General features: G+C 43.2%; 1 protein-coding gene across 3 annotated transcripts; it reads right to left on the reverse strand.

The window, feature by feature from the left end:
- Positions 1 to 1,361: 1,361 nt before the first annotated feature.
- CNTRL (centriolin) lies at positions 1,362 to 27,869 on the reverse strand. 3 transcript variants are annotated; one of them, XM_068211006.1, is made up of 42 exons: positions 27,644 to 27,867; positions 26,311 to 26,565; positions 25,892 to 26,025; positions 25,248 to 25,378; positions 23,760 to 23,901; positions 23,022 to 23,208; positions 22,732 to 22,925; positions 20,946 to 21,065; positions 20,194 to 20,419; positions 19,630 to 19,739; positions 18,941 to 19,135; positions 16,511 to 16,664; positions 15,873 to 16,093; positions 15,075 to 15,251; positions 14,651 to 14,785; positions 14,414 to 14,559; positions 13,825 to 14,005; positions 13,187 to 13,366; positions 12,750 to 12,929; positions 12,133 to 12,249; positions 11,707 to 11,851; positions 11,101 to 11,240; positions 10,433 to 10,616; positions 9,874 to 10,184; positions 9,474 to 9,682; positions 9,121 to 9,313; positions 8,662 to 8,792; positions 8,385 to 8,525; positions 8,144 to 8,270; positions 7,810 to 7,974; positions 6,917 to 7,076; positions 6,693 to 6,808; positions 6,011 to 6,228; positions 5,458 to 5,615; positions 5,122 to 5,195; positions 4,565 to 4,753; positions 3,984 to 4,209; positions 3,598 to 3,803; positions 2,495 to 2,764; positions 2,355 to 2,417; positions 1,725 to 1,928; positions 1,362 to 1,522 (listed from the first exon to the last, which is right to left on the reverse strand). In XM_068211006.1, exons 2-42 carry the CDS (start codon positions 26,522 to 26,524, stop codon positions 1,451 to 1,453), a joined length of 6,846 nt encoding a protein of 2,281 aa, XP_068067107.1. In that variant the 5' UTR covers positions 26,525 to 26,565; positions 27,644 to 27,867; the 3' UTR covers positions 1,362 to 1,450. The 3 variants fall into 3 exon arrangements, with proteins under 3 accessions (XP_068067107.1, XP_068067106.1, XP_068067105.1); XM_068211005.1 differs by lacking the exons at positions 1,362 to 1,522; positions 1,725 to 1,928; positions 2,355 to 2,417; ... (7 more) ...; positions 6,693 to 6,808; positions 6,917 to 7,076 and adding an exon at positions 21,597 to 21,644 and having other exon boundaries at positions 7,642 to 7,974; positions 26,311 to 26,556; positions 27,644 to 27,869; XM_068211004.1 differs by lacking the exons at positions 1,362 to 1,522; positions 1,725 to 1,928; positions 2,355 to 2,417; ... (7 more) ...; positions 6,693 to 6,808; positions 6,917 to 7,076 and adding an exon at positions 21,597 to 21,644 and having other exon boundaries at positions 7,642 to 7,974; positions 27,644 to 27,869.
- Between the last annotated feature and the right edge of the window lie 111 nt (positions 27,870 to 27,980).

Consider the following 27,980-nt stretch of genomic DNA (forward strand, 5'->3'; position numbering starts at 1 on the left):
CCTCCCTGCTGCGTGTTACTTGCTCTGGCCCTCTGTGCTGAGGGTGGGAGCTCAGAGGAGGGAGAGCTCCTTGGACTGCTGGGATTTGTGCTCAACCTTCACCCTGGGCCTTTCTTGCTACAAATATCACAGGGTTTCCCAGAGGAATCTGCCAGTGGTTTCCAGAGCTGCTCTCTAAGGGAAGCGGGGCTGGGTGGTGTTTGTTCCCAGTGAACTCTGACAATGGCTGCATAGAAAAATGTTATCTTTAATGAGGATGAGAAAGGGCAAGACTTGAGACTGATGCCAAAGCCCATCCCTGGGAAAGGGTGGGGAGGGCTGGGACAATCCCTGCACAGCCATTGACCTGTGCTGGCCTGTGCCTTGTCCTCCTGCCTGAGGATTTACAAAGTGGCTTTTCCTCTGCTAAGTAGGGAGTAAGTTGATTGTAATTTTGTTAAGAAGCCATTGTATCCACCTAGTTCAGACGAGGGATGCAGCCAAGCCTCAGGAGAGGAAGAGGTGCTCACCCAGCAGCCAGGAAGAGGGACAAGGACAGAAATGCCAATGTTGGACACGTTCCTGCAAGGAGCCCCAGCACTCGAGCATTGTCACTGTCCAGGGCTGTGCCCGTATCTGTGTCCTGGAGAACAGCTTTAAAGAAAAGAATCCGCAACCACCCCCAGATAAAACCATCAATCATAAAAGTTTATTTTAGGCAATTATTCAAAATAATTTTATTTTAAATCTCTGTGCATTTGGCAACAGATCAGGCCTTTTAACAAGGTTTCTTTAAAGTGGAAACTGGCCACTAGCTGAACACTTAAATAGGAGGGTGGTTTGGACATGTTTAAATACACATTTAAAATATTAAAAAAAAAAAAAAAAAAAAAAAACTTATATATAAAAACCTGTTGTCGATTGTACAAAACCTTCACAGTACAGGCCTTGCAGCAGCTGTTTGTGATGGTGGCAAAGGCCTTTTCAGACAAGGCTCACCCAGTGAGGTAGGAGAACTCTTCAGAGGTGGCACCTGAGGGCCCCTGTCCAAGCTGTGGATGTGCTTTGGGCTTTGCTTTTAAAGTGAAGCCACTTTTCAAGTAACCTTTGTACCTTAAACCGTCACAAAAGAACACTTTTGTACCAGGCAGGGGGTAGAACCAGCTGTCCCAGAGGTTCAGCCACCAGGCTGAACAGTAGAACCAGAAAAGTTCCTGAAAGACCAGGGATGGCAACAATTTATGCAGCAGTAACACCATGTCCCAGGAGAGCTCCCGGCAGCTCTCACCCAGACTCCTCTGCACAACACACAAACCTAAAGCTGAACGGACACCAGCCCTGGGAATGCTGTCCCTGGGAAGGGACAGTGTGGTCTGTGAATCCACAGCTGCCCCATGGCCCCTCAGCCTTCCAGCCACTCGTGTCTCTGGGAGGTTGGAACTGGCCTGAAGACACATCTCACCTCTGGCCTTCACCGAGACATTCCCTGGGAGCTGAAACGCAGCACTGGCGATCCCAACGCACTTTCCGGGCTGCTGGGGACCTGTAAACAAACCCCAAACCACTGTGAGGAAAGCTCAGCCTTTCCAAAGGCATCAGCTACTGCCAGAGCAGGGGTAGGGTCCTCTTCAGAAGCCCCTGCCCAGCCTCAGAGAGAGGCAGCACATGGCTCTAACACTTCCCAGTGAGAGAAGAACCATTAAAACCCCCCAGATCTGCTGCCGTGGTCTGCAGCAGAACATTACCTGAGCTTTTGTTACATTCTGAGCACTGTGAAGAGATCCCAGGCTGGGGCTGCTGGGCAGGAAGAAGGAATCTGAAGCAGTGCTGTTGACCAGGTCATCCAGCACCTGCAGCTGGCACTGGAGGCTGTGCAGGCTCCCGGCCGTCTGCCGCTTCCCCTGCAGCAGCACCTCGGCCTGCTTGGCCAGGCAGCGCCGCAGCTGCGCCTGCAACACACGGGGAGGGTCACACCAGGCAGTGGCAACACTGCATAAAGTCAGCCCTAAAGGCTGGAAGGTTCTCACACCACAAGCAGGGGGCAGCAGGTTTGGGAGTTATTTTTAATTAAGCTCCGTTTTGATGGCTGTGTTCTAACAGAGCCTGGACCTTAAGGTGATCATGGGTGGTGCTGAATTCCTCTGTCAGGTTGCTGATACACCACAGGATGATATAAATGAGAGAATCTTGTTGGGATACTCCAACATCCAATTAAAATTACTCATCTTGCTACAGCCAGGCTTTTACTGTTCCCACCCAAAGCTCCCCTCTCTGGTCATTAGAGAGTGGATTTGCCTGAGCTGGAGGAGGATCCCCACTCCCCCAGGTTGTTTAGATCATGTTTTGAAGGGATGTGAGGGGCACAGATGTGGCACCTTGAGCCGGTCCTCGTGCTGCTGCAGCTTCTCCCGGCGTGCCTCTCCCCGCCACTGCTCATCCTTTGGGAAGAAAAAGCACATTCAGCCAGAGGGACCAACACGGCACCAGGAGCAGCTACCTGTCCAAAGCATTTTACCAGTAAGAAGAGTCTGGAAATATTGAACTTCTCTTCCAAGGAGAGGAGCTGTCTGTCAGCAGCAGTGAAGGGAGCAGTCTCTGAGTTATCACACTCACACTGCAGACTCCTCTTTCCTTCAAATGATGCTTCCAAATCTTCCAAGGGGTCTGGAGAAGATGAGCGTGAAGATTTAAACCCCGTCCTAATTTCATTTTCAACCTCCAGGTTAAGCAAGGTTGCTGCACTCTCCATTTCCCTTTGTCTCTCTTCCAGGTCTTGGGTTTTAACCTGCAGCACAGAACAGTTGGGTTACAAACACCAGTCCTTAACCTAAACCTGCCACACTCTGACCTTGCAGGGCCTTCCCAAAAGCTTTCCAATTGCCAACAACATTCTTCTCTGTTTCTAAAGGGTTTCAAAACAATTGATAAAGGGTTTATTGAAGGACTAGAAGGAGTCAGACAAGGTGAATCACTTTTTAATTTAAAGTAAGTATCTAAAGAAGAAAGAGCTGGCCCAAGCTGGCACTGGCAGGTTTTTAAATGCCTGCCGAGTAGCTCTGAACATTGCTACCATTTAGTGATTTGCCTAAAGTACAACTCTGGGTGTATTTTCAATCGTGATACCGCAGAAGGAAGATTCAAAACCAATACAAAATGAGCTTGTCTGAAGCCATGAACCCTCAGCCCCCCCGAGTTTGGCTCCCAGCTGTACCTGGCTCTGGGGCTGGCTGCAGTCCCGTGGGGGCTGGCCCAGGTCCCCCCCGAGGCACTCGGCTGGCGGGCAGTGGCCGTGGGTGACGAGCTCAGCCACGGCCCTGGCACTCTGCAGGCTGCCACTGCCATGCTTCTGCTCCTAGGAAAGTGCAGGGAGATGCCTTTTACTGGCAACACCCACTACAGAACATGAGCTCAGAGAATCCTAAGAGAGTCCTTCGAGGCAGAAACAGGACTAAGCCAGGTTTTGTGCAGCACTGGGAATGCCAGAGGGTGGTTGCCTCAAGTCTGGTCAGGAAGTTGTTGCATTACTTTGTTCCTCTAATGACAAAAATGGGTGTTCCATCATTCTGCTGTTTAAAATAACCCAAACCCCCAAACTTTCTCCTCTCAGCAAGGACTTACTTGCAGTTTGCTTTCCAGCTCCATCCTTTCCATTTTCTGTGTTTCTCTCAGATTCAAGATTTGTTTTTCTGCTTCTCTCCTCTCTGACACTATCTGACCTTGAAGTTGCTTTAGCTCAGATTTGGAGACCTCCAGTTCTTTCTGAAGACACTGTATTTCTCTGTCTTTTTGTTTTAACTGTAATTCTTTTTCTGAGAGCTGATGTTCTGCAATGAACATTAAAAAAAAAAAAATCCTGATTAGCAAAAGCTTATCTTGGCCCACTTCATACGCAGCAGATGTTTTCCAAACACCAAGAACCCAAACAAGATGAACAAAAATATTTATTGTGCCATTATCCTCAGCCCCCAGAGATGGTGGCAGTTCATTTGTGCCATGACTCTTACTGCTTTTTCTGATGGTTTCTTCAAGAGCTGCACACCGGGACTCTTCCTTTTCCAGCTTCCCAAGGTTCTCCTCAGCCAGCCTGACTTTAGTTATTGCCTGTTCCAGTTTCTTGTGTTGATCTGTTAGTTCCTTTTCCAACAAGATTTTCTGATCCTTCACTTTAGCTGCACATTCTTCCAGTTTTTTCCCTTCACGCTCTGAGTTTTGCTTGAGGCGATGAAGAACCTGCCAGAAAACCCCCCCACACTGAGCTTGAACCAGCACCAACTCAGGGAGAACAAAAACCATCGCTAAGACACATGAGAGAAGCAAAACCAGCATCACTTGGAAAGAACTGCAGTCTAACAGTCCCTACTGGCAAAAAATGTTTGTCAGTTCTTCTTGCCTCTCTCATTTTCAGAACAGCTGCCTCAGTTTTTCTGTTGGGTCACACTTTGCTGGAACTCCTGACCCAACCCAAGCTAATTTGGCCAAACCAATCTGTGCTTTTGTGATTATTTGTAAACTCACACCTCAAACTTTTTGGCCTGAATTATTTTTAAGGTCAGGAGGAAGTGAGGCAACTCAGGGGGCTCATTACCGCTTCCTGTTGGGCGAGTTCTGTTTCCTTCTCTTCAATCTGTTTCTGCAGCTGCTGCAGTTGGTTCTGCCTCTTCTTGTACCTCTCCTGGCATTCCTTACGTTTCCTTAAATACTCTCGGATCTCTTCCTTCAGGGCTGCCTGCTCTCTGAGCAGCTCCTCCTGCTGCTTGGAGTTGTTTTCCAAATCCTGCAATGGGAAACAAAAGCACGTGGCAGGAGGAGCTGGGAAGAGGAACCAGCCCCAAAGGTTTGGGTTTGAGAGAACAGAGCTGGTCACTGGCACGCTCAGGGCTCTTCCACTCAAACCAGCCACACAGCGAACTAACACAGAAGGAGCCACCAGACAAAAAGCCAAAAGGGGCTGCTTCATTGGTTGTCTTTAAATTATCTTCTTCCTAAGAAACAATAAACCCACTCCACACTCAGCAAGAAGGCAATAAAGCAATCCCTGTGCTCAGCTCTGCAGGGCTCTGATGTTGAGCTGTGCCCACATGAACAGGTCAGGAGCAACAACAGACCAGAGTGACCATAAGGACGTGTTTCACTAAAACCAACCTGTTCCATGACGTGAAGCTGCTGCCTCAAGTCATTCAGTTCTGCTTTCAGTGTTTCCAGTTCTTCCTTTTTCCCTAGAAAAGTATTTGGTGACAAGAATTTTCAGTCAGCAGTTTGAAATACCAATACACAGAAATTCTCTCTTTTCATGAGCAAAGAGTGAATAAAACAAACACAGTTTATAGAATGTTCATCTTTTCAACATGTCAAACTCTCTCTGCCTATGGACGTGTGAGCATGCTGAATGTTTAATATCATACAGTTCAGTTAGAGTGAGTCTTTTCACAGACTTTCTCTTAAAATGTATCACTGCTTAAACCCAAAAATTGATTTTACTTTGAAGATCCTCCTGGACAGCCACAATCTCTGCATTCAGTGATTTCTTCTGCTTGTTCAGTAGCTCCACCTCCTGCTGCAGGTTCTTAACATCCAATTCCACTTTTTCCATGTTGGACAGTGCAGTTCTGCTGCTGTCTTCAGCAGCAGTTAATTCTCTGTAAAATGTGAATCACATTCTTGGTTAGCTGGAAATCCTTGGTGAGGATTTAAAAAACATCAGTAAAGCCCTCTGAGCCCAAGGGGATGGCACAAGCAGTCAGAGCAAGACAAATGTCCTGTTCCAAAATGCAACACTTTACTTTTTGTAACATTTTTTCATGGCATTGCCAGGATATAACAAATGCTGCTGATTCATCAGCTCCATTGCTGAATATTTTTAAAATCTGCTGTAGAGAGGCTTAAAGCAAAAGCTCCACAGAACATAAGAAAATGCCTGTTCTGTACCATTGGGCACCTCAGAGTTAGAGCTGTATTTTTAATTACAACAAACAAACAGTCAAACACTTTTCCATCCCTTTTGATCTCTGTAGGAAAAAAGAAATTCCCCCACCTTTTAGTTTGTGACAACTTCTTCTCCAAACTCCTGGAGTCCTCTTGCAGCTTCTCCTTCTCTCTGGTGAGAGCCTCGATGCTGTTTTGCAGAGCTCTCATTTGGGAGCCCAGGTGTTCATTCTCTTCACGGTCCTTCCTGAGGAGCTGCTCCTGCCAATCCACCTCCCCTTGCTGACACTGAAATAATCTCTGAATATCCTCCAGTTTTAACTTCTCCTAGGAAAAGCAGGCATGGTGAGCACCACATTTCCATGGTCCAGAAGCAGAACACTGACATCCTCAGCTGCAGCCAGAGTGATTTGAGTGTATTTAATGGAGGAAGGTGACAACAGAAAGGTTCCAAGTACCTTGGGGACCTTTTTATGCTAGAGATCACTCAGCTGAGTTAAACTCCCTTCCACACTCATTGTTTGGAAGTGACAGGATCCAGATAAAAAGACTCTGGAAGCTCCTGAAAACCAGCATCCATCATTCTACAACCACAGAAGAGCTTCTGTGCTCCCTCTCACATAAAAAATCCCATTATTTTAAAGGGCCTAAGCAGACTTAAGACTTTTCTGTGATAAGCTGAAATCAGATTAGAAACTGATTGATTTAAAAGTATCAGGACTCTGTTACCCAAGGCTTAAGAGAACCAGAGACCTCTCAGTTTCTGCATCAGTCAGAGAAGCATTTCTTACCTCTAGAACAGCCACCTGGGTCTTTTCCAGCTCATTGACCTTCTGCTCATGTTGTAGTTTCAAACCTTCCAGTTCATTCTTCTCAAGCTCTTGCATTTCCAGCACATGTTTCAACTCTAGGGAGGTGAAATAAAGAGCAGTTATTGGATTAGGATGAGGAGAACTAAAGAGCTCTGTGTGTTCCTCCCCAGTCTGCACAAAATCCAGGAAATCCCAGGACATACCCATTTTATGCTTGCTGATTTGCCCAAGTATTCCTTGAAGATTTTCCTCCTCCTTTCTAATATCCTTCTTCAGGACCAAAAGCTGTGCTCTTCTCTCATTCATCTGGACATCCAGTTCATTCCTCTCAACACTAAGCTCTCCTAGAAGTACTTTCATTTCCTGCGAGAATGTATCAGTGTTACAAGGATTACCATTCCTTGCAATTTTAAATTAATATTTCCTTTAAAATGAAGTTCTAACTATTTATAAAATTATTTAACAATCTGTAATCAACATTCTGGTTTAACAAGCAAAAAATAGAGAACAAGCAAAAAATAGAGAATATTTAAGTTAAGGTCTTGTTTGTTGATGATTTAGAGTAGTAATTCTGCAAAGATTTTGATCTCCAAATCTTACCACAATGTTGTCGTTCAAGTGAATAACAGGCCTTAAAACAAAACCAGACAAGAAGCCCTCACAAAAGAAAATAAACCACAAAGTATAATTAGCCCTGATACTTGGTTTTGATTTCAGCAGGGAAGTACAGAATCCTCTCTGTGCAAATGAGGATGGGGACAGACTGGGGCAGCTGTGTTGTGTTTTACACACACTGATCACACTGATTTCCTTCAGCAGCTGCTCCTCAGCAACAGGAAATCATTCACAGACTTATATTTAATGTAACTTAGCTCTCAAGGGACCAATTCTGTAAGAATTTCTGGAACTGGGAAGTTCTTCCTTGTGCATCTGGACCAAGCTTTTAGTCACACAAACCCATAAAACTCCATGTTCTATTTCTCAGTGGGTTTGGGGAGGGCACAAATGGCAAAACTGAGGTGGAAACCTGCTGGAATGTTTGTAGTACTTCAAGTCTTTTGCTATAATGATTTGAAAACTCATTTGGGAAACTTGCCCTTATTTGACGAAGCTTTTCATGTGCTTCAGTCTCTCCATCTCGAAGAGCTTCTTTGAGGTCACCTTTCCTTTGGGAAATGCAGTCCTGAAGGCCACGGAGCTCTTCTGTTCTTTGAGTCACCTGCTGCTCCAGGAACAAGAGCTCTTGCTTCTGAGCAGAAATCTACAGTGGAGAAGTTTAACAGAAGAATCAGTGCAAGCTTTTGTTTTTGTAGCTAAACATGAAAAAAACCCACATGAAAAAGTGCATCAGAGAGACTGGGATCATAATTGTGAGACAAAGATCAATTCCAACAAAATGGATAGCCCAAGGTTAGTAGGCCAAGCCTTACCTGATCTTTCAGTGTTTCCAGTTCCGTTTTCTTGCCCTGAACAAGGATTTCTGCTTCTCTGATGATTTGGAGATGCTGGCTCTCATTACCTTCTGCAAGTCGAATGTCTCCTTGGAGCTTCTGAAGACTGAGAGTGAGGATTAAAACAGAAGTCAAAGAAGTGAGAATATCTTAGGCAGTGACTCACTGGAGGAGGACATGTTTTACTTAATACAGTCCATGGTAAATTGAAAATCCTCACCTTTCAGTGAGCATTTCTATCTTCTGGTTTAATGACTGCAACTCAGAGTCTCTTGCAGCCACCATTTTGTTGATTTCCTTCAAAACACCTTCTTGTTCCCTCTTAAGCTGTTCCAAATCCCTCGTATCTGTCTGTAATAACCTAGAAGAGCATTTATGCCTTTTCATATTAACATTTTAACAGCTCTCCCTCTCCAAACGCAGTGTCTCGATACTGGAAAGATCCCAGTCCTTGTCCTCACCCGTGTGACACAAACCCACAGGAGCACCCAGGGTACCTGAGTTGCTGAGCTGCTTTCACAAGTTTGGTGGCTGTTTCCTGAGCCCTCTGCTCCAGCTCCTCTGCCTCCATTTCAGTGCAGGACAAATGGTGTTTGGCACGACTGTACTTCTGCAGAGTCTCTTTAGTCTAAAGCAAAACATGAAGATTGAGAGAATATATTCCACCTTATGGTGCATTTGCTGTTTAAAGGTGAACTCATGGCTTGCATATTCCACCTCAGCCTTCTCCCTCTTTCTACCATGAACAACTTTTTCTCCTCTCTTGTCCACAGCAGAAAACCTTCCTTCTCTCCAACAAGGACTAACCCAAGTTATTCTAGCACAGGTTATTTCCCAACTTACTTTCATATAGAAGCATTTTAAGAGGTTCCAGGTTACCCATGTGAAATTAAACTGCCTAGACAAACAAAACAACACTCAAATCCTTCTGCCCTCAGGGTTTTGCCTTCATTCACCTTGCCCCGGGTGCTCTCGAGTTCCACCTGAGCCTCTGTGAGGAGCCTGTCAGCCTCTCTGAGCTCAGCCCGGCGTTTCAGGAGAGTCTTCTCTGCACACTCAATCTCCTCTGCAACATCTTCCTGCTGCTGAAGGGACTTCTCCAGCTGCAGCTCTGCAAGGAGGCTGTTGCTGTAGCCGTCAATAAAGTCCCTGAAAGGTCAGGATGAAAAACGTGGAATTAAAATACAAAGATGCCAAAGATTTGGGAGCCTCTTGAAGTTCTAGAATTGTAAATGAGTCAAAAAGCTGACTTTTGCTGGGAAAAGGTTTAGAAATTTGCACATGCTTCCTTCCAGTGCCCTGTTCCCACCTGCGTGTGCTCCGTTTCTGAGCCGCCCGGCGCAGCTCTGCCACTTCACATTCCAGCTCTTCTCTTTCCTGCTCAAGTTCTTCAATATTTCCATGCAATCTTTCCACCTCCTTTTTGTATTTATGCTCAGCTGCCTCTGAGCATTTCTCTTTGTATTTCTGAGACTTTAAATAGCACACAGTCTCTTCCAGCCTTGAGACTTCACTCTCCTGCATACAGGGAACAGAACAACACAATCGGGGTCTATTTTCCAGCTGAGGCCTCCTGGCACCCAGGAGCAGCTCCAGGTGGCAGAGACTGTAACCAGATCCAGACCCTTCCTAGCAGGGAGCTTTTCCTAGAATACATTTGTCAGTCAGTTCCCAAGGGTCCCAGCTGCAGCTGCAGCTCTGGTTCTTACCAGATCCTGATGTTCAGGCACGTTGCAGTGGAGCACTCCCAGGGGAATGAGCGGCACAGTGAAGTTTGGAGGCAGAGGGCCATAAACCACCTGGGATCCCAGAGGAGGTGGGCCATGGATGATGGATCCAGGAGCAACTGGAGCTCCAGTGGCTGCTGCAGGAGGAGGGCCATAAATCCCCATGCCTTGAGGTGCAGGGGCCCCATCTGGAAGGGCTGTGTAAATAACCGTGCCCGGGGGTGGGACAAAGGGAGAGGCTTCAGGGACAGGAGAACCTGCATTTCCTTCACCATCTTCTTTTGCTCTTCTATCTTTAAAAGAGACAAAACCAAACATGTTACTTTTAACAGTTTTTTCAGTAGAGATAGTTTTCAAATGCACATTCTAAATTCTATGTAATTCACAAAAATGTAACAAATGTTGCTTAAAACAAAGTTATTCAACAGTAATCAACATTTATATTCACTCATGCCCATTAAAAAAAAAAACCTCTCTGTGAACTCTAAGCAAGCCCATCTTTAGTCTGCTCCTAAACATTCTGAGATGGACACTGGCTTACCTTTGCCAGAATTTCCTTTGTACAGCCTATTTCTGACTGGTGAATAAACCCAACATCCTTGGCTGGGCAAGTCCTCCCGCCCACAGGGCCTGTCCTGAGCTTCCCCTCTCCTGGCTGGGGATGTGCCAGAGCACCCCAAACACACTCCAGAGTCTTTGGTACTGTGGGAAGCAGGAGTTGAAGCCTGAAGAAAAAATACACCATGTGTTAATCTAGAAATGACAAATCACAGCAAACAAAGGAGCTGCTGTAGACATTCTACTGATTTTTCAGAACAGGCTACACATACTTTGCTGCCTCTCAGTTCTAAGCATGATGCTGCTTTAAAAGCACGGAGTATATTTTAACAGTACTGGTTTTAAATTCAGACAAATATTCTCTTGAAAGAAATGTTTGTCTGTAACATCTCCTTTTAACCCTTACTTAAATGGATTTTCAGCAGTGCTCACTGAACAGCTCTCTCCCAATGTTATGTACCTGGACTCCTATCAGCACAGTAAAGGGCTTTACCAGGGAACATTTGTGTGTGTTTTATTTCAGTATTTCTCCTACATGCCAGCCAATATTTGTTATTAAATTTCTCCCAAACCTACTAAATTTATAATGCACTTTCCCCCAAAGGGCTTTCCACAAGGAAAACAAGCCGTAAGAGGATTTTTATTCCTGACCTGTGATGATGGCACGTAGTACCAGTATCCCCCTCTTTTCTGGGGCTCTGCAGTACTGGGGCTGTGATCATTCTGCTGTGAGAGCACATTTCTGAGGGCTGCAATTTCATCCTGTAAGGTTTCGATTTCATCTTTGTTACCTGGAAATTAAACACAGTTTTAGAGTCCTCTAAGGCAAATAGTTAAATAGATACTGCATTCAACTTTTCCCTCAATGTTATCCAGTTCAACTGGAACTATATTTAAAAAATTTAATTGCTGAGGGAAACAAACTAAATGTTATCTGTAATGACAGACATACACAGGGGGTTTGGTGTTTAAGATTATGGAAATACAAGTTCAGATCCAGGTAAGTGCTGCTCATTTTCCTTACACAGAGCTCTGCCCATGTCCTAGAGCAGTTTAAAAGGAATGTTCAGCACAATCAGTGTTTCCTAAAGAGCTGTAAAAAGTGCAAACTAATGAACATTGACACATATCCTGTATAAACCTGTACAGAAGGAAATTCTCAACACTATTCTCCAGATTCAAACACTGAGAAATGGGGAATAACAATCTTCTGTATCCCTGTCTGTCTGCAAGAAGTGGAGAGAAAAGAGAAATTACCTGTCCCAATATTATCCAACAACCATTTCAAACGGTCAATCTCTGCCTTTTGCTGTTCCAGAGCTTCACTTAATTTTTTAATTTCAAACTTCTGAGTGTTTGATGCAACAGTTTTCTCACCAGCTTTCTCCATTTCCTGCAGAAGCTATTTGAAATAGAAGTTTAAATCACAAAAGCTCCCACTCAATGCCACAAAGCTGTTCTTCCCATGCCCTCATAGGAGAGATGTTTGAGTGATGGTTTGCCTTAAAACTCAGCTGCTCCAGGCAGTGAGGTTTTCAGTTTCTCCTTGGGCAGGTGTCAGGGGAGGGAAGAACACTGATTTGGGAAAACTTGAGGGGAAAAGGGCAGGGCAAGAACCTCTAAACATGAAATTTCCAGAAACTCACTGGTATTTTATCATATAACACAGAGCAAACAACCTACTTGCTCTTCCTTCTCCTTCAGGAGTTGTTGTAGCAATTCTATGTCTGCTTCTGCTTTGGCAAGAGCCTGGGAAGCACGAGCTGCCTCAGCACAGAACTCTTGGGCTTCCTCAAGCTCCTGAAATTGAGATTTTCATTTGAGCTGTAGTTTGCAGGAATGTTTCTCAGGCTTGAGATGTGCCATTGTGAAAAGCTAGCCATTGAGGAGCACCAGCACCTGACTGCTCTGGAACTCTAGATACATGTAAAATACTCTTTCTCCTTTAACTTTAGAGTACTGCTACAGAGGAGATGTTATTATGTAGCCAAAAGTGCTTCCCGGTTTGAAAATGAGTTTCCAGTCCTTTCTTCTGTTTTTCTGTCTTACAGAACAATGTATTATCTATTGTTTGCCTTTCACTTAATAAGAGATTAATGATCTTCCCCCTCCTTTCCCCTCCCACAGCAGGAACCTGTCCATACCCAAATTTCCTCACTCGTCTACTGCACCTCAAACTCTGCCCAAAGCAGCTCAGAACAATTTAGAAGAAAGCTCTGAAGCGCATTTGGAGGACACCAGCCCTGCTCCCACTGCAATGGCATTAACAAGCAATTCATTAATTCCCCATGCTGATTCACCTCAGCTCTCTCCTGGTGAATCCTGAGCACAGTCCCCTGCAGAGCCTTGAGCTGGTTTGCAGCGATGGAGAGCTCGGTGGCTGCCAGCTTGTCTGAGGTGATCACTGCTCTCTGCAGCTCCTTCAGCTCCTTATCCAGACTCAGCACTTGCACTTGTGCCCTGGCATCTTCTATTTTTTTCTGAAAGCAGGAAAATAGACTTTTACAATGTACTTTCTTTCATCTTCCCCCCCCACCCCACTTCATTTTGTATTATTTAGGAAAAAAAAATGTAAAGCGAGGACAAGCAGTAAAATTTAAGGAAAAAGCAAGATGTTTATTTAACATTTGTGTTCCTACATGTGTTGTTTTATCTTAGAAAGCAAACACTGACAAGTTTTAGTTTCTCTTTCCTGAGCAATCAAACAGTGCACAGACCTGCCCTCACCCATTCTTACCCTTTTCTCTAAATCCTCCAGCTGAGCAAGAATAGCCTCTTTTTCTTCATCTGCCTCCTGGAGCTGCTGATCAGCCAGGCCTTGAATCTCTTCCATGCTCTTTATTTTTTCATGTAAACACTGAATTTCATTCTCTAACTGATGCACCTTGTTCTTATTTTGCCTGTTTTCAGCTTTAACCTGCAAGTAAAATACATTAGAATAAGTGGCCATAATTTTTTTTCCAATCAAAAGCCACCCTGCTGTAATTATTTAATTAAATTTCTGGGAAATGCAGTTACTTTGCATCAAAACAAGAAAAGGTAACTACTGTGCCACTGTTCCTGTAATATTTTAAGAGTGCCTCAGTTATTTTAGTACAGATATGTATAATGATCTTTCAAGAAGGTTCAGAGCTGTAATTTTTTAGTGGTCCTTGTTGCCTCTGAGACAGATCATTGACTAAATTCCAATGCACCAAACAATCAGGTAAAAACCAGGAAGACTATTAATGAAAAATCAAATCAGACTCCACTGTTACACAAAGGAGAGAGCACAGCAAAGCTTCATCAGGGGAAATGTGATCCTTCAGCTGCAGGTTACATTTTTCAGACTAAGCTGAAGTTGTCTCACTCTTGCTGTTGTTGTTTGATACATGCCTGTCTGTATTTCTCCTGTATTTCTTCCAGTTTTTCCTGCTGGGATACCATTTCTTCCTGCAACTGTCTCTGTCCAGCCCATACTTTCTCTTTTTCCTTCTTTGCATCAGCAAGGATGTCATTGAACTCCTTCTGCAGACTTGCAAGGTTTTTCCCCGAAATATCAGCTGAATTTGGACACCTGAAAGAGAACCAATCCAGGTTCCAAGACAGGATTTTAAGTTGTGATCCCAGATACTGAAATCATGAATGACAAATAGGGCAAGTTTGAGACATGCTGTGTAATTCACTCAGGTTAGGTTGGAAAAACCCCCTGAGTTCATCAAATCCAACCACTCCCCCAGGACTGCCAAGGCCACCACTAACCCATGTCCCCAAGTGCCACATCTAAACATTTTTTAAATCCCTCCAGTGCTGGTGACTCCATCACTGCCCTGGATAGTCTGTTCCAATGCCTGGCAAGATTTTCAGTGAGGAAAATTTCCCAGATATCCAACCTGAACCTTCCCTGGCACAATCTGGGGCCATTTCCTTTTGTTCTGCCCCTTTCACATGCTCAAATCTCACACTGTACTTTTATTTTACTCACTTCATCTCTCCTGCTCCTGTCTGTAGCTTTTGCCTGAGTTCATGTATACAAGCCATGACATCCTCAGGATGAATTAAGTTACCAACTGCATGGTTTAGCTGATTCTGGAGATCTTTAAGCTGTTGTTTTAGGAAATTATTGTCTCCCTAAAAACAGACCAAAAAAAATTCACACAAATATAAGCAAATAAATCCACAAGTGATAAAAGCTAGGATTTTAATACACCTAAAACTTCACCTGCAATTGTTTGAACTGTAAATGAAGCTTGCAATTTTGTTGTTCCTTTTCTTCTGCCAGCTGTGCTTTGGCCTGAGCATTCTCTAACAGTTGTCTTTGCTTTTCAAGTTCATCCTGCAGGGCTGACAGTTCCATCTACAAAACCACAAAACCTCCAGATTAGTATCCCCACTCCCAACCCCAACCTGTCACCCGAACACATGACAGATGTATTTCTTAAAACAGTAACAATAGGACAACACCTAAAAAGATTCAACAAAACAGCCCCAAGCAAACCATCTGCACCTTGCTTCAAAGCAAAGTTCTAAATCCCAGCAAACTGATGCTGTGGGGACACCTACACCAGCAGTTTGTGGTTTAGCTTTGGAGATGTGGTGTCCTGGGGTAGCTAATACCTCTGGCAGCAGTAAAGCTCTGTCCTTACCTGGCTAAGTTGTTTCAGTCTTTCAAATTCCTCTTTCTGCTGCTTGGCTTCAGCATCTCTCTCTCTTAACTGAGCTTCCAGCTCAGCCTCGTGGGCACGGACCTTCCTCTGAGCACCTTGAAGGGACTCATTTATCTCTCTCTGCTCCTGAAGTGAACTCTCCAGCACTGCAATTTCCTGGAATTTAATACCCATTTTAGAAGGATGTACATGGGAGAGCCAAAATTTAAGAGTATTTGCCTCCCTTCCCTTCAGCTCAGGAACTCCATTAAAACTTGAAGGTGAGTGGCACTTCTACCTGCATGGTCAGATCAGTGGTGCCACTAACTGTCCAAAATCCACAGCCAGGTTAGAAAGGTGGAGCTGGAAGTGGAACAGAACTGCCCCAGGAGTTCAGGTTCACACAACACTCATCAGGATGCCCAGACAGCTCTGTGTCATTGGCTGACAGGACAGATCCCAGCTGCTGACACACACCTCTGGCTAGTGCCAGAGGGTTCACTGATGCCATTCCCTACGGTGTCACCTGCAAATCCACTTGCAGTGATGTCTGCAAGGTGAAACCTGCACTTCTGAGCCACCTCCCACAAAGCACAGATTTACTGCATGTCTCTTACAACTGGTTTTAAAGGCCAGATTCTATTCTTGAGGTGTGTGGGCACCTCTCATCATGTTACCAAATCAGAAATTATTTTGTTCAAGGAATTGTGCTCTCCTAGTCCCAATCTGATCACCAGCTTATTTTTTCAAGTATATTCTCAGATATCTAAACTTGGGAAAAGAGGTATTAAGCCTTACTTTTCTCATATTTTCTGCATCCATGGCAACCACTTCCAGGTTGTTTTTATCCTCCTCCAGACCTGCCAATCTTCCCAGCAAAGATTCTTTTTCCTTCTGCAACTTCTTACACTCCTCATTGGCCTGTTTTGCCTGATGCTTCACGCTTTGCAGGTATTCCTGTAAGCCAGTGATAATACTTTCCAAATCCCTTTTCAGTGCTTCATTTGTTGCTATTTGACCTGCAGGAATACAAAATGAATTTGAGTAGTTAAGAAGCCACATTTATTTACCAAACAAACCAAAATGCCTTCTTTCATCATTTCAAATGTTTGCCATTGGAGTAAGTAAAAACAAGTACCTACAACTCAACGAAAAAGTATTGTTTTTAAGGTTAGGATTCCCAATATTACTGTGTTACCTGACCACTGGAAGAGTTTTAAGAAATAGCAGCTCTTTGTACATTCCTGCCCCCCTTTCCCAAGCAGGTAGAAGTGAGGTGAACACACACAATTTCCTTTTACATCATTTAAGAATAGTTTTTTAACGCTTTTGTACCCATTCTGTATTTCATAAAATCAAAGATAAATCAATCCTCAATTCAACTGTCATGTTGCCCTAAGTACAACAAATACCCTGAGACAAAAATTAAAGTTTACCATCAGTGAGCTGCTGCTCCAAATCCTTGATTTCCTCTGTTTCCTTGGCAATCCTGGAGAGCATCTCATCCAGGCGAGTCTCCAGCTGCTGGCAGTGTTTGTTCATTATATCCAGGTGCTGTTCTTTACTTGCTTTTTGAGCTTTCATGTGAGCCTGACAAGTAACAGAAAGGTAAAACACGGCATCAACACAGATTTAAAACATCAAATTGGGATTTGGTCTCAGTTCTGCAGTGTCCCACTATCAGCAAGAAAAGCCACAAGCTCAGCACACACTGTGGTGCTTTGGGGTTTGTTATTTGTTGGTATTTTCCCTCAGTCCTGCCTCACAAAGGACCCCAGATAAGCAGCAATCTGTGACTAGCAGCATTGTCTGCAGGCTCCCCCCTGCCCAGGCTGAATAAAGCCTGCATTTATAAATTAGTACTCATGGCTACTATCTTTCTTCCTGCCTTTACATTGTGTTCTACCACTTCCTCTCTCAGTCAAGAGCAAACACGATTCTCCCAAAACCTTTAATCCTGTCATCCTGCACTGCCCTCACAGCAGATGATCCTTTAGAACATGTCAGGTCAGCACTTGAATGAAAATACTGTGAATAAACAGCAAGTCGGGGCAACTTTACAGTTACTAAGTAAATATTCCTAAGTAAATCTTATTTTATGAATATATTTCTGAGAGATACATCACACAGTTCACACAGACTCTGGCAAGGACTTGATGAATTTAGTATGAATTAACTGATTGTTTCAGCTGTTTACAAAAACATGGTTATCAACAGAATAAAGTGTTATTTCTTACCAGTGTGAAATTGCTCAGAAACAACCCAAATGCCAGAAATTTGGGAAAATAAAGAATTATACCGTCATGATTAACTGCATGTTTTTCTTACTACTCAACAAAATAAATCAAGCTAACAGTAGAAAATTTAAATATGAGTTCTCAGAAAAAAGAACACTTACAAAGTTACTTCCATAACAAAAGTAAATGGGTAAAATCAAAGCTTCTTGTATTTTTAATGGATTAAACTGGAAGTTAACTTAAACAGCCACATCAGCACAGTTCAACCTGTCACCTTGCTAAACCCCAACTGCCCTGCAGCCTTCAAAAGCCAAATTCCAACAAGTAAAACTCGAGCCGCTGCCACTCAGCCATCTTGCTGCAGCTGCTGAATGGCACCAAAAATGCAGTTTTAAAAAGAAACAAAAAGCCACACGTCCCCGACCACTTACAGCTTTGCCTTTGTCTTTTCTTCCCGAGACAGCTCTTGCAGAACGTCCCACCCCTGAGCGGGAATTCATTTGAATAAAGCACCGGGAGCTTCAGCACGGGCAGGAACTGAGCGGAGGCTGCACGGGGTCGGGGCGGGGGCCGGAGCTGCCGCCCCGCTCCGGGTGCCGTTCCCGTTCCCAGCCCCGCTCCCGTTCCCGTTCCCGTTCCCGGCCCCGTTCCCGTTCCCAGCCCCGCTCCCGTTCCCGTTCCCGGCCCCGTTCCCGTTCCCGGCCGTTGGCCCGCACGGCGCTTCCTGTGTTGTGATTCGAAGCGAGGGGCGGCCGCGGGAAGGGCCGGACCGGGCCCGCTCCTGCCCCGGGCCCCGCATTCCCCTGGGAGCCTTCCCGGAACGCGCTCGGCCTTTCTGCCACCCAACAGCCACGGAAATGAAGTTTAAAATACAAAAGGAGCTTTTTAAACAAAAAAAGTGTTTGCGTGCCTCTGCTGAAAATGGAGCCAAGCATAGAAATACTTTCATTTCTCACTTAAAAGCATCCAGCTGGCCTGAAAAACTTTAATTTAGAGACATAAGCTTTAAAAACCACTATTAAAGATAATTCAGTTTCATTTTAGTTTAATTTCTGTAAGTGTTTGCTGGACGTGAACACAGTTCTAACTCAGAAAATGTCCTGCATCCCTGATGATCATAAAGTTAGCTGGAAGCTCGGGCTCTCCGTGGCACCCCAGCCCCAGGAGATGTGACCTCCGGGGCCTTGCTGATTCTCTCAGGACTGGAGGTGACAGCAGAGAAAGGCCATCACTCCCCACCAAACAGGCTGGAGAAGCACTGCCAGACACAGATCTTTAAAAACCTTTAAGGCCAGACTCCACAAAAAGATGCAAAAGGATTTCTTACGCAGAAATTGTCTGCAAGGCTCTGCCCAGCGTGTTTGTGCAAAGCACGAACATTTAGTTCTTAATGTGCTCTACAGCACCTGCTGGGAAGAGGAGTTGTTCAAGTGTTTTACCAAAGCTGGTTGGTTTGGTGGGATTTTTTAACTGTAAAGACTTTTTCACTTTCAAATCAGAAGTTAATGACTTAGATAAACAGCAAAAGAATATAACTCATGAAACAGGCACAAGTGAATGGGCACCTGCCAAAGCAGCTTTTAGTCAATTGCACAGTATATAAAGACTTCAGATTCTGGTTTTACTTACATGCCCTGGAACCTCAGGATTTACAGAACCAAGAGAACTCTGCAAATCTTCAAGCTCTTTCTGATTTTTCTCTATTTCTCTTTTCAGTTTCTCTATCTGTTTTTCCAGCTCTAAGGTTTCCTTGCGCAGCTCCTGCAGGATTTGTAACTTTTCACTCAATTTCTGTTCAATTGCTTCCTTCCTAGCCTGGGTGATCTGGAGACAGCATTAGGATGTTGAGTGGTTGGAAATACACAGATGATCAAGAATATATTTAACATTTAAATAAAGACAATCCTGGTTACTGATTTTCAGGCAAGCTTAAAAATTAAAAATAGCAATAATAGATGACAGTTGAAGTGGAAGATGCTGTTTTAGTTTGATGCTGATAAATTAATTCTTGCTGCCAATTCTGTAGCCACATTGCTTAACAGCTGCACAACTCAACCTATACAGCAGGTTCTTCCAGAGGGTTCTGGGGAAATCAACAATAAATCAGCAGCAACATGGAACATGCCATGAACTGCACTACAGCTCGAACAGCTGATTTATGAACAAGCTCTCTAAAGCCTGCAAGACTTTTCTGATGCTTGACACATGGATTTATGTCTGTACAGTGGCCTCTTTATAAGAATGGGGAGAAAAAGTTTTATTTTCTTACATCAACGTCACTTCAAACACCTTCCCTTGCTCTTTGTGGAACAACTTACTTTTTTCTGAGCCAGAGCATCCTCCAGTTGTTGCAGTTCCCCCGTTACTTTCAGCACTTGTTGCTCCGCATCTCCAATTTCACTTTGCAGTTCTTCTAATCTTCTTTGTGCTGCAGACAAGAAACCCAACACAAAACCCACGATCCCACAAAATACATTGTAATATTGTGTGTAACACTGATACACAGCAGTGTATGAACACAATCAGCACAGCATTAATCCAGTGATAATCACAGCTAACCCACTCTGGTTTCTCAGAAGTATGTCCCAAGTTTGTTTAACAAGTATTACACAATTAAATTCATGCATCAAATATGAAACCTCCCTAGAATTGTGTTTTCAATAACATGTAATGCTCTCATCCCGAGTTATCTTAAAATAACAGCAGTAAGAAACTGCAGCAGTTTTGACACCAAAAATGCATCAAGTCCAGTGTTTGACAATCACATCACTTCCAGCCTTTGACACACTGTTTCTATTCTGATGTCAAGCATGTAACCACTGGAATAAACCACACTGACACACGTGGTTTTATCTTCATTTAATAAAAAAATAAGGTTTTACCTGAATTAATCTTTTCTTCCTTATCCTGCAGTATTTTATCTAGACTTTGGAGATGTGATTCCAGCTGGAGTTTCCTACAGGAGTCATCTTCCTCCTGTTGCATTTTCCCAACCTGCAGCTGCTGAGCTTTGTCAGAGATGTAGCCTTCCCTTATAAACATATTTCTTTTGTACCTGGCCTTGCCAATGTAGGGACTTTCACCAGGTACATTATCCAATTCAATCTCCTGAAATGTAAGGAGAGTCTTTATCTCAGAACTATGGCTGCAGTCAACTCCTAACATACATTTAGTTCTCTTATCAAGCATAAAAAGGAAAACCAATTTGAAATTAGAAAAATAAGAAGACAGATTATACTTGACATTTTTGTCCTGGAACATTGTTATTTTATAATGGAATTAAAACCGAACAAACCCAAATGAGGTGCGCCCAGTTTGTTGCAGATGTCTGGAGGAACCTTTTCTTAATATATTAAATTTATTTAGATTATATTTAGTACATTGCATTGCTGCACTTAAGTTTACTCAGACATAACTTAATTGTAGTCAATGATTACTGATCTTTTCTTATGGATTTCATTCTGGCATTTTTGTTTGCAAGTATGACAGAGGTTTGGCCTTTAAAAAACAAAGCAGTACCTAAGGGATAAAGCATTATCTACTAGATGATAAGAGAACTAACACGGATTTTATTTTCCAAGTTGAAAATCAAGGGAACCAACAATAAAAAGATCTGTGATTTTTAAATTATTACCTCTGAGGGAAAATAATTCAAGGGCTCAAATTTTGCATCGATCTTGTAGAAGGCCAGCTCCTGCTCCAGCTCATACTGCTTCTGGCAAGCCCGGGTCAGCTCCACTGTCTTCTGCTTCAGCTAAGGAACCACAAACCCAGTGAGAGTCATTCACTGCAATTCACTCATCTCTGGCACACACAGTGCAGCTCCACAGAGAGCAGGCACAGCCCTTCATGTGGGAACAAAGCTCACAGCACACTTTTGGATCAAGGATATCACAAAGGGCAGTTTTACAACGGTGGCTAAGAGGAGACAAAAGCCCCACAATTAATACAATACAAATGATCACATGAAAGGCCTTGTAAGTTTATGTACATCAAAGTGTCAAGTTTATTTTTAAACTTAATTTAGGATAAAGCAATAATTTGGGTATGATCCTTTAGCAAAGTCTAGGCTAAAATAACAAATATATTTACTGCTACCAGTGAGCATGAGGACTAATAACACTCATGGTTTGTTAAAAAAAAATCAAAATATCTCAATTGTCAAGAGTACAAAGTCTATGCATTTTATTTTAGCGTAACCATGTGCTAGATTGATTTTGAGGTTATTTTTTAGTAAAGGTCCATCATGTGATTTCGTTTTAAATCAACTTTTCACACTGAATACCTGAAGGAGAACATGCAGCACAATTCCAATAGAGAGTGGAAAGCAGGACTAATGGAGAAAAAGAAATAGAACAGGAAAGGCTTAAAGGAAGATTTCAAAACCTGATAAATGTCATGCAAAAATTAACTCTGTTTCAGAGAAAAGAGGAAAAAAATAGCAGGAAGGTTGTATTGCAAACCATAGTGAATATAAAATCTCACTGGGACACTTCATAATAATGTTGCTACTTCAGGGAACGTGCAAATACATCCTAGAAGTAAAACCAACCATGCAACCCAGGGGCACAGTGGGGCTACCTTGAGTGAGGAACAAAGGCTCTGCAGGAAGGGGACTGTGACAAACCCAGACACCAGCTAAAGGGAGACAGAAGCGAGCCAAGTTTGTCATCCAAAGGAGAAGAGAGGGTTCCAGCTGCAAAGTATTTGCTGCTAAATCTCTTCATACTGCAAGCTTCATTTTAGAAGCAGACTGCTGGTTAGTGTGTGTGTGTTCAGAGAAACAGCTGTAGAAGTACCAGGTATGAGAGTCTGAAGGATAAAATTTTAGAGGACAAGTCTAACAGGATAAATTCCAAATATTGAGTTCCCATCAGGTCATTCACAACCCAGCACTCGCAAGTCCGTAAGTCAGTAGGACTCTGCCTGCATTTTATGGCTACCAATGAGAGACTCAAACATAAGCCTTTAGGATGATGCGAATAAAATCCAATTAAACTGGTGAGCATTACCCAAAATAATAATCAAGGGCTATTAGTGACATACAACTTGTGTCCGTATCTGGTGTTAGTAAAAGTAGCAATTTTCCTCCTTATTGCAGCAGCACTTTAGAGTCTTACCAGTGCAGCATATTCACAACATCAGCAATTCAGCAGCTTAACCTTTCATCAACAGACAAAATTTTAAACAGAAATACATAAATAATTACTTGAAACAAAGAAGTTACTATAAATCACAGGAGTCATACTGAGTGCTGCTTCCACATACTTAACTTTTTCCACAGAAAGAATATTGAAGGTCAATAATCACTCTCTAAAGAGTTGGAAGTCTCAATTTTAAAATTAAATCTTCAGTCACTTGAACTCTCACATTGACAGCTCTGTGTCTGAAGATTTCCTCAGTGCCAGGGATTATCTTACCAGCTCATTTTTGGTGCCCAGGTCCCTCTGTAGCTCCTCAAAGCTTTGTCTCTGCTGCACAGCCTTTTCCTTTAGTGACTTGTTGAGCTCATCTTGATGCTGAAGTTGCTCAAGCACTTTGGACTGGTTAGATTTCATGCTCTCCATCTCCCTTTTTGTGTTTTCCAACTCTCTTTCTAATTTTTCTATCTCTTCTGAAAAACAAAATCAGAGAAACATTCCAATAGAAAAATTTTTTCCTTCTAAACTTAAATTTTGGGTCATTTACTTTAGATTTAACAGATTATTACCCAAATTAAACCTCTCCAGAGCTTCCTGCCTGTCATGGTTTGTCACTGGCTGTCCATCCAGGTTTTCCAGTGCCCTCAGGTGGAATATGGTGTACAAGCAGTAGTGAGGCAGACTTACAACTGGGTTTCCAGTAAGGAACAGAGAGGTCAGATCTTGCAGAGGCTTTAGTTTAGCTATATCATGGAGCTACAAAGAGAAACAAAACAAGGATTAGGCATCCTTCTGAGAAGAATTAAATTCCCAGGGGTGGATTTCTGATTATGTAGAATGTTCTATGACAGGTCTGTATTAAAAGATTTATTTTAACCTTTATGCTAAAGAATAATCTCCAAAAATCTACCAAAATACACAGTATTATGACTAAAGTAACTTCTTAAAATCAAATTATTTCCTCTATTAAAAATGCCACTGCAAAGAGTGTAAATGCAATCAAGCTTTATCTTGGAAGTGTCAAGATACCAAGGCCTGTGGATGTACAACCCCCCAAAAAGTTATGCTTTCCCAAACAACATAATAAAGGTTTGTACCTATACTATGGTATATAATCTACCTATACTATCTGCACAACAGGAGTTTCTCCAATAAATAACTTTATTAGGCTCCCAACTGCTGCATTTCACAGCAGACTCTGTGGAAAGACACTCAGCAATTACTCAGAGTAAGTCAACCAGTGTAAATACCCCAGCTGACTTCATGAAAAGACTGAACAATGCCTGTTTCTAACAATAATCACTTACTGAGGACACTTTATTCTGTTTCAAATTCAGGCTGCGCAGGGATCTCAGTTTCTTCCCTACCCACACAGGAATGTGCTCAATCTCATTCCCTGCCAGGTTCAGCCTCTGTAGGTTCTGCAAATGTTCTATGCCTTCAATTTTGCTGAAAACAAGAAGAAAAATTGAATTTGTCATGAACCACAGCAAATTTAAAGTGAAACTGAGGCATTATGGAGAAACTACAACAAAATCTGTCACAATTAATCAACCAAGAGATCAGCAAAACCATTGTTTAGTGCCACGGACAATTGGAATGAAATTACACCAACTTCCTTTTAAGTACTAAATTAAGACCAAAAATCACAGCACAATTTTCTGTCATTGTTGCAAACTCATAACTTCTGCATGTGTTCATTTCAGTATTAACACTATGTTAATATTGTGTTCATTTCAATATTAACACTATGTTAATAATGTGTGCTAACTCCATTTTAATAGGCAAAATTTGCTTTTTCTCTCCTGAGACCGTAATGGCCCAAAGATGAATCAAAATAGAGTTGTTTTGTGGGTTTTTTTTTCACCCATAAAAAAGAAGGATCAGCTGTAAACTGACAGCATGAAGAGCTAAATTTTTAATGTTTTCATTAAAACTATTGAGGAAACCATGCTAGGTTATGGTTTACCTCAGCATTTTTTTATGTGTGTACATTAAGTAAACCATGAGTATTATAACAAAGTACAGCAGGATGTGCTCCTGTGACTGTGCTGTTTTTTGGGTATACATGAGCTGTACATAACCAAAGTGTGAAAACAGAGCAGGAGCTAAAAGCTACTTTGCCCTTTTCAATTCCTGTTGAGAGAGGAAGTTGTGTGAATGCAACGTGTAGAAACAAACGCTGGGGTTTTACTCACTTCCCATTGTAAACGTCTCTGCTGAAATGGCAGCCTCTCTGCTGCAAAGGCAGTTTCATAATAGTAAAGATCATAATTCATCGACAGAAAAAGTAAAAGCAATTTAGAGTTTTGCTACTGCATGAACCATTACCCTTTAACGCTTTAAACAAGACACCAAGGCTCTCAAAAGAGTTCAAAAGTAATTTAGGGAATTTATGGCCTGCCTGATCAAGCCCATTCCTCTCCTAAAAGAAAAATTTATTATATTACCTGTAATAAACAGTGGAAGTTTAATTAATTTTTAATACACTTAATTGGGTTATTGCTCTTCATATCACTCTCTGTTGTGGTATCTGGAAACATGCACTTCTGGCTTGGTTTCCAAGGAAAACAAATTAAATCACAGCCATGTACACTGACAGCACATCCCAGAACTATTTATATTTTCAATACCTCAGAGCTTGGGCTTCTTAAAAAGACCTCAAAGCCTCTAGCCCTGACATACAATTGGGAAACTCACCTCAAGTGTTCGCTCCTGGGAGAGAACTTAAACAGGAAAGGAAAATCAGCTTTATTGACCCTGGGCTCTCCAAACCCTGTGGTATCTCCTCTTACCTGATTCTGTTGTTGGACAAGTTGAGCTCACGCAGCTTCAGCAGTTTATCCAACTTCTCAATCTTCTCTATTTGGTTGTTACTAAGGTTTAGCACCTCTAGTTTAGAGCATTTCTCCAAATTTTCTATGTACTAAAGAACAGAAAATCCCTTAGCATAGGGTTTAGGTTTTTTAAAAGAGAAAAGCAGCTTTCTATTAATTAAAAATACCAAGGATTCTAATATTTTATTAATCACAGTTCACTGTTGTATTCTATAACCCCACTTTAGGTACAGTCTTCTACAGTGTGGGAAAGCTGGATTTTAAATTTACAGTGGGCTAGTCTTCATCTACATAAAAAAGAACATGTTATTTAAAAAAAACCAACAACAACAAAACCCCAAACAAATCAAAACCAGCACAGTCCAAAACCAAAAAATTACATGAACCAATCTGTTTTAAACATCATTCTAATGAACCAATTCTTTTTCTTTTGCTCAAGTCTCCATTGCCTTTTTTTTTTTAACAGAAGCTGGTTGCAGAACTAGGCTAACAGAATTAGACTCTGCTGTTTACATCCACTTCAAAATAAGCCTGTATTAAACAATAAATGGCAATTAATCTAAACTTAGTTTAATTTCCAGGTTTTTTTTCCAATAACTTACCTTAAATTTCTTATCCCCATCCTTTGGGGAAGAAAGATTCAGTGAGCTTATACATGCCAGATTTTGCTGTTTTGACAAACCCTTTATAAGGGGTTCAGTTATGTACTTGACCCCTGGGCTAACACCATTTTCACCTGAAATTAAACAGAAAGGATTGATGATTTTTATATTTGTTGTTTTCTTTACACTGAATACTGGAAAAACATTGAAAATTATCCCCCCAGAAGCATTTACAGGAAGGAGTAAAAGTCTCATTATTCACCCCAGCTTTCATTACTCCCACTTCCACATTTGTGTTAAAAAAAAAAAAAATAAATCAATTTTTTCAGGCTTCTTTCCAACAGATCATACATCTTTAACACTGGCTTTTAATGCCTGTGGTATGTGCTTGGGTGCCAGTATTATTGACTATACAATACCTTTCAGAAACCTAAAAGCAGCTCCAACATTATCTGCTGGAATATCCCATTGCTGGGGTCTCTGCTCCATGCTTTTGGGAGCAGCTGGAGGTGTCTGCTGGCCAAGAGGTGGAGGTGTGGCACCTGAACTGACAGGTGACATTGGCTGAGGTATCTGGGACCCTGATGCCCGTGGTTTTCTACCGGAAACTTTCATTACAGAGCCTTTCTTCATTGCCAGAAATGCTGGGTATCACATGGCAATACCTGGAAGAACTGAAACAAGTATCAGTCTGTGTAGAAAGCTAAATCTCAAAGGTTTGCATGAAAACAAAGGTGCTACAGAAGCTGCCAAAAAACACATCTCCAGTGGGTGCCAGCTTGCAGTTTTCCTGGCACTGGGAAGAATTTTACCTTTATACTCCCACCCTTCAGAGACTGATTGAGCAGCTCGGTGTTTGCAGCACATCTTCCTCCTGCCCTGCAGGCTGTGGTTTACACAAAGCCTGCCAGGTCTGGAGATACTCTCAGCTCAGGCTAACAGAGCTGGCAGGGACACCAACAGAGGATTGGATCCCAACTGTTCCCAAAGCTTGAAATCACCCACTTTGCAGTAAGAACAAATGCAAGCAGAGAAAGGCGACCAAAAAAAAAAATAGGATCAGTGTGGCACTGGCATTCCCAGAGTTTTCCTTTCTGCAAACAAGTTATCCTGTGACTGCCTGGGAAATTCCAGAGAATGTTAACAGAAACCTCCCTCAGTGATGAACATATTTCCCCAGGGATAAGCGTAGGAAAAGTCATGTACTCTGTGTGACAAAGCCCTTGTAGCAACCATCTCCAAGGGACAGAGCTTTACTAACACCTCCACCCACTGAACAAGGAGCACATTTTAAGACATTCTTTAAGATAAAGTCTTCTGCTAGGGGAACTTGGAGCTTCGTGAGTGATGACATTGTGCCTTGAGAATATGTTCTTCATTGTGATGGATTTTTTTTTCCCTCCAGAGTTGGAAAGGAAATAAGGACAAGGGAAGGAGGGGCAAGAATAAGGACCACTGTTTCCTATCCATGACTTGGAAACACAATTCATACAAGATCAGGACAGTGAGACTAGAAGGCGCAGGAGGGGGAGAAAGATGCTGGCGCGCTGCGAAAACCCACACTGGGGCGTTCCTTCATGGTCCGAGGGGCGCAGTTCGTGGTTTTACCGCCGCTCCCTGCGGACAGGCTGTGCTTTCGCACTGACACCCCGGGCGGCTGACCGGGGCCCCGTGTGCTCGCAGCCGCCCATCCCCTCCCGCTTACCGCCGCGGGGCGATCCCGCCGCCCCCTCAGGCCTCCGCTTTGATTACCTGCGTTGACATGGTAACGCCGTCTCACCGCCGCGGCACGGGCGGGCAGGGCGGCCTCAGAGCGCTGCGAAAGGATGGCACCGGTTCTCAACGCACCTCTCCGCCGCCTCCTTCCCCTCGGCGAGCGATCGCCGCCCGCGCCGCCGAGCCGCGGGGGCTGCGGCTCCTTTAAGGGCGCTCCCTCAGGGGCCGCCCCGCCGCCATTTTGTCCGCTCGGCGACCGCGGCGGGTGCGGCTGAGGGGTGGGGCCTCACGCAAGCCCCGCCCCTCCGCCCTTTCCCGCCGCCGAGGCCCCGCCCCCGCCCCGCCGCTCCCCTCAGGGGGAGCCCTCCGGGAT

Source organism: Anomalospiza imberbis, chromosome 21, assembly GCF_031753505.1.
Source record: "Anomalospiza imberbis isolate Cuckoo-Finch-1a 21T00152 chromosome 21, ASM3175350v1, whole genome shotgun sequence".
NCBI classification, from domain to species: Eukaryota; Metazoa; Chordata; class Aves; order Passeriformes; family Viduidae; genus Anomalospiza; species Anomalospiza imberbis.

Excerpts from the sequence above, each read along its gene's own strand:
- CNTRL (XM_068211006.1), bottom strand. The coding sequence starts at position 26,524 with ATGAAGAAAGGCTCTGTAATGAAAGTTTCCGGTAGAAAACCACGGGCA. Across the intron at positions 23,902-25,247 it reads TTGTCCAACAACAGAATCAG|CAAAATTGAAGGCATAGAAC; the intron begins GTAAGAGGAGAT and ends TCTTGTTTTCAG. Across the intron at positions 21,066-22,731 it reads TGGGCACCAAAAATGAGCTG|CTGAAGCAGAAGACAGTGGA; the intron begins GTAAGATAATCC and ends GTGGTTCCTTAG.